We start from the raw sequence: 4,132 nt of genomic DNA on the forward strand, positions 1-4,132 counted from the left end.
GTACTTTTGGAACCAAAATTCACTTGGTATTATCACACAGAGTTGTGTGTAATTCTTCTGTAGTTAATGATCTTATTTACAGCTATGCTATCCCTCCAACTTGTTTGTAAAGAGGTTGAGGACATATTTCTATGCCTCATTACATAGATGGCAGAAAAGAGTATGTACTTAGTTCATATTGGTGACTGATTTGATGGTGTTATTGATTCATTGAAGGATTGGTGATTTATCAGAAAGAAGGAGTTTCTCAAAACTCATACTCAAATGCATTCTAGATCATTTGACATCAATATTAAAAGTTACAGATATTGTAAGGCAGAATAATGATAAATTACAGTAATTTCTTAAATTGACATACCAGGAGGGAAAATTATGGCCACCAGGAACCTGAATTTGTGGAAATAATTTCTTCTTCAAACATAATTCAAACAAGACACTCAAGAGGTCAGGAATAATAGGTGCAAACTCATGTCCAAATCAAGAAACGTGTTTTTTTAAGTGAGAATCTCCAAGTGTATATATTTTAAAATTATACAGGGATATATGTTTTCAGCAATTGAACTGCATATACACTATATTCACATATACACGTAAGTATATTTTTATTTTTTTATTTTTTATTTTTATTTATTTTATTTTATTTTTTATTATAATAATATTTTTTATTATATTATGTTAGTCACCATACAGTACATCCCTGGTTTTTAATGTAAAGTTCGATGATTCATTAGTTGCGTATAACACCCAGGGCACCATGAAATATGTGCCCTCCTTACTACCCATCACCAGCCTATCCCATTCCCCCACCCCCTCCCCTCTGAAGCCCTCAGTTTGTTTATTTTTAATAAAGTATCTATTAGAGTGTCCAATTCTCAAATGAAGAAAAAATTCAAGACATTAAAGTGATATGATGAAGATGTTACAGCAAAGTCATTAGTTCTCAACTTAGCAGAGCTCAAGTGTAATTCTGAATCTAGTTTCACTGCTATTGCCAAGTTACTATTTCCCAATTTTCCCTGCAGATGAACAATTTCTACATTCACTGTAACCATGGAGTGGAATAACAGTGTGAATGAGTTCATTCTGTTTGGCTTAACACAGAATGTGCTAAAGGAGAAAGTCGTGTTTGTGGTCTTCTTGTTTCTCTACCTTGCAACTCTGATGGCAAATTTACTGATTGTGATGACCATAAGATACAGCCGGACACTTGGGAGCCCCATGTACTTCTTCCTTTTCTACTTGTCCTTTTCTGATGCCTGTTTCTCAACAACCACTGCTCCTAGGTTGATAGTAGATTCTGTATCTGAGAAGAAAGTCATCTCCTTCAATGAGTGCATGACCCAGATTTTTGCATTGCACTTCTTTGGGTGCATGGAGATCTTGGTGCTCGTCCTCATGTCCTTAGATCGCTATGTGGCCATTTGTAAGCCCCTGCGGTACACAACCATCATGAGCCAGCAAGTCTGTGGCACAATGGTGAATGTGGCCTGGGGGGTATCTTGTATCCATTCTTCTGCACAGATTTTCTTGGCTTTGAAACTACCATTCTGTGGACCCAATGTTATCAATAATTATTTCTGTGATATGACACCTTTGTTGAAACTTGCATGCATGGATACTCATGTAATCAACTTACTTGTAGTTTTTAATAGTGGGGCTATCTGCTTGGTAAGTTTCATAGTCCTACTTACATCTTATGTTTTCATCTTACACTCTCTGAGTAACCAGAGTGCAGAAGGAAGAAAGAAAGCCCTCTCTACCTGCACATCCCACATTATCGTTGTTATCTTATTTTTTGTCCCATGTATATTCACATACAATCGTCCTGTAACTACATTTCCGGTGGACAAGATGGTGGCTGTGTTTTACACTATTGGAACACCTGTGCTCAACCCTCTGATTTACACTCTGAGAAATGCAGAAGTGAAAAATGCCATGTGGAATTTATGGTGCAAAAGACTCTGACTGCAATGGGAAAAAAATCAGAGGACTCCAATTTTATTTTATTTATTTTATTTATTTTTAAAGATTTTATTTATTTATTCAACAGAGATAGAGACAGCCAGCGAGAGAGGGAACACAAGCAGGGGGAGTGGGAGAGGAAGAAGCAGGCTCATAGCGGAGGAGCCTGATGTGGGGCTCGATCCCATAATGCCGGGATCACGCCCTGAGCCGAAGGCAGACGCTTAGCCGCTGTGCCACCCAGGCGCCCCATTCTGTGAGTAAATAAATTTGGATTGATAGAAAAGGGAAAATGTTTTCATCCCAATGTGAACAATTGAACCCTCTCCCAATCGAGTGTTTGGAGCCATAGGCAGAATGACCACAAAGCACAGACCTATTCATTTTGGGTCAATATAACAGAGTGACAGTAGTATTTGAGGGAAGATAAGCCCACTCCTCCCTTTTTCTCTGCACACAGCAGCTTGTGAGCCAGCTTTTGTTGCATATATAGCTTTACCTCCCTCCTTTGTACATTACTCTGGATTGTGATCCTTTTTCCCATGTTTCTGACCTCCGTTGAAAAATTAGTCTCTAATTTTGACTGACCAATTTTGTTGGCAAATCAGTTTTGACACTACTAAATCTAGATCTTATCTTTTTTGGCTCAATGGTGAATAGCCCAAAGTCACTACAAGAAACTGATGATCCCGCGGGAGTGTACATATCAACTAATTAAGCCTCTATTTGATGCTTGTCTTCCCTTTATAACATCTGTAAAAAACTGCGGGTTTTTTGTTGTTGTTCGTTTGTTTATTTTGGTCTCTTGAACTTGTAGAAGAAGATAACTCATGACCTTCTTTCTATTCAAATAGTATAATTGTAGCTATAACACATATATTCCTTGTATTGATCCACAATTTCTATGTACTTTAATGTCTTTCTTCTTTGTTCATCATGTTTCTCATTATTTGTTCATATTCTTAGTTTCATATACATTTCTAATGTAAGCCCATGGGCATTTCCCTAATTCTTGGTTGGTGAATTGGGGATATTTTATCCAATTCTGAGAGTTATATTATAAAAATCAACACCTCATGGATAAGATCATACATATGAGAAAAGCAGCAACTGACAGAAAAAAACAGAGCTAATGTTACAATATTTCATTGAAAAAGGGAAGATGCAAGGAACTATTTCACTGACTAGTGGTTATGATTGCTTGGTTGCCTGGCATAGCATGTACACTTCTGGGCCGGGAGAAATGTCTCAGGCTATGGGTTCTTGAATTCTACCTTTATTAAGCAAACTTTGCATGATAATTTGTCTTTCTATAGAGATTTTCCTCCCTGGAAAGAGAAGTTTTGACTACTGACTAGAATAAGCACTTTGGTGTTTTGATTTATATTTTTCATGTATCTCATTAGATTTACATTCTAGTTCAGGTCCTGTTAATGAATGAGTGTTGACAACAGCAGCCAGTTCCAGTGAGAGTGGGCAATGAGTCTGTCTCTGAGAATACATATAATCAAGACTATTTTCCTACAGATCTGGTGACTGGAGCTTGAAGAGTGGCAGATGATCCCATCTCAAGCCATTCTAAGAGGCTTTGCATGAGTATGCCTCCTTTAAGATATAGGTCAATCTTCAAACTCTGATAATAAAAGTTTGGAAGATATATTTAAAGCTCATCTCTTGTACTGGAAAATCCCTCAATGTACAAATCCTATAGGGGTACCCAGTGGCTGAGTCAGTTAAGCATCTGACTCTTGGTTTCTGCTCAGTTCATGTTCTCATTGGTTGTGAGACTGTGCCCCATGTCAGCCTCCATGCTCAATGGGAAGTAGGCTTGAAGATTTTCTCTCTCTGCCCTTCCCCCTACTCTCATACTCTCTCTCTCTCAAATAAATACATAAATCTTTAAGTAAGAAAGTATAAATCCTGTAGATGATGGGGCAGGAATTTCTTGGTTGGTAACCTAAGGCATCAATTACCTACTTGCCTTGCCACCTTGGCCACAAATTTAGATTTGATATTAATTGCTATAGTTTAGTGTTGCTATAGAAACAGAGGGGAAAAGAAAAGAGGAGAAAGAAGAAGTAGTAATGAATGTGAGATTATGAAGGACAGAAAGCTTTTCAGCTTGAGTTTAGGAACCTCCACTAAGAGCATGTTTGTGGAAGGTCAGTGA

General features: G+C 37.6%; 1 protein-coding gene across 1 annotated transcript; it reads left to right on the plus strand.

The window, feature by feature from the left end:
- Nucleotides 1-1,050: 1,050 nt before the first annotated feature.
- On the plus strand, nucleotides 1,051-1,965 carry LOC123785178 (olfactory receptor 4C11-like). The gene has a single exon (XM_045786892.2). It carries the CDS (start codon nucleotides 1,051-1,053, stop codon nucleotides 1,963-1,965), a length of 915 nt encoding a protein of 304 aa, XP_045642848.2.
- Nucleotides 1,966-4,132: the final 2,167 nt, after the last annotated feature.

The sequence above is a fragment of the Ursus americanus genome, chromosome 24 (assembly GCF_024610735.1).
Source record: "Ursus americanus isolate L20-20 chromosome 24, mUrsAme1.1.p, whole genome shotgun sequence".
Lineage (NCBI taxonomy): Eukaryota > Metazoa > Chordata > Mammalia > Carnivora > Ursidae > Ursus > Ursus americanus.

Excerpts from the sequence above, each read along its gene's own strand:
- LOC123785178 (XM_045786892.2), top strand. The coding sequence starts at position 1,051 with ATGGAGTGGAATAACAGTGTGAATGAGTTCATTCTGTTTGGCTTAACA.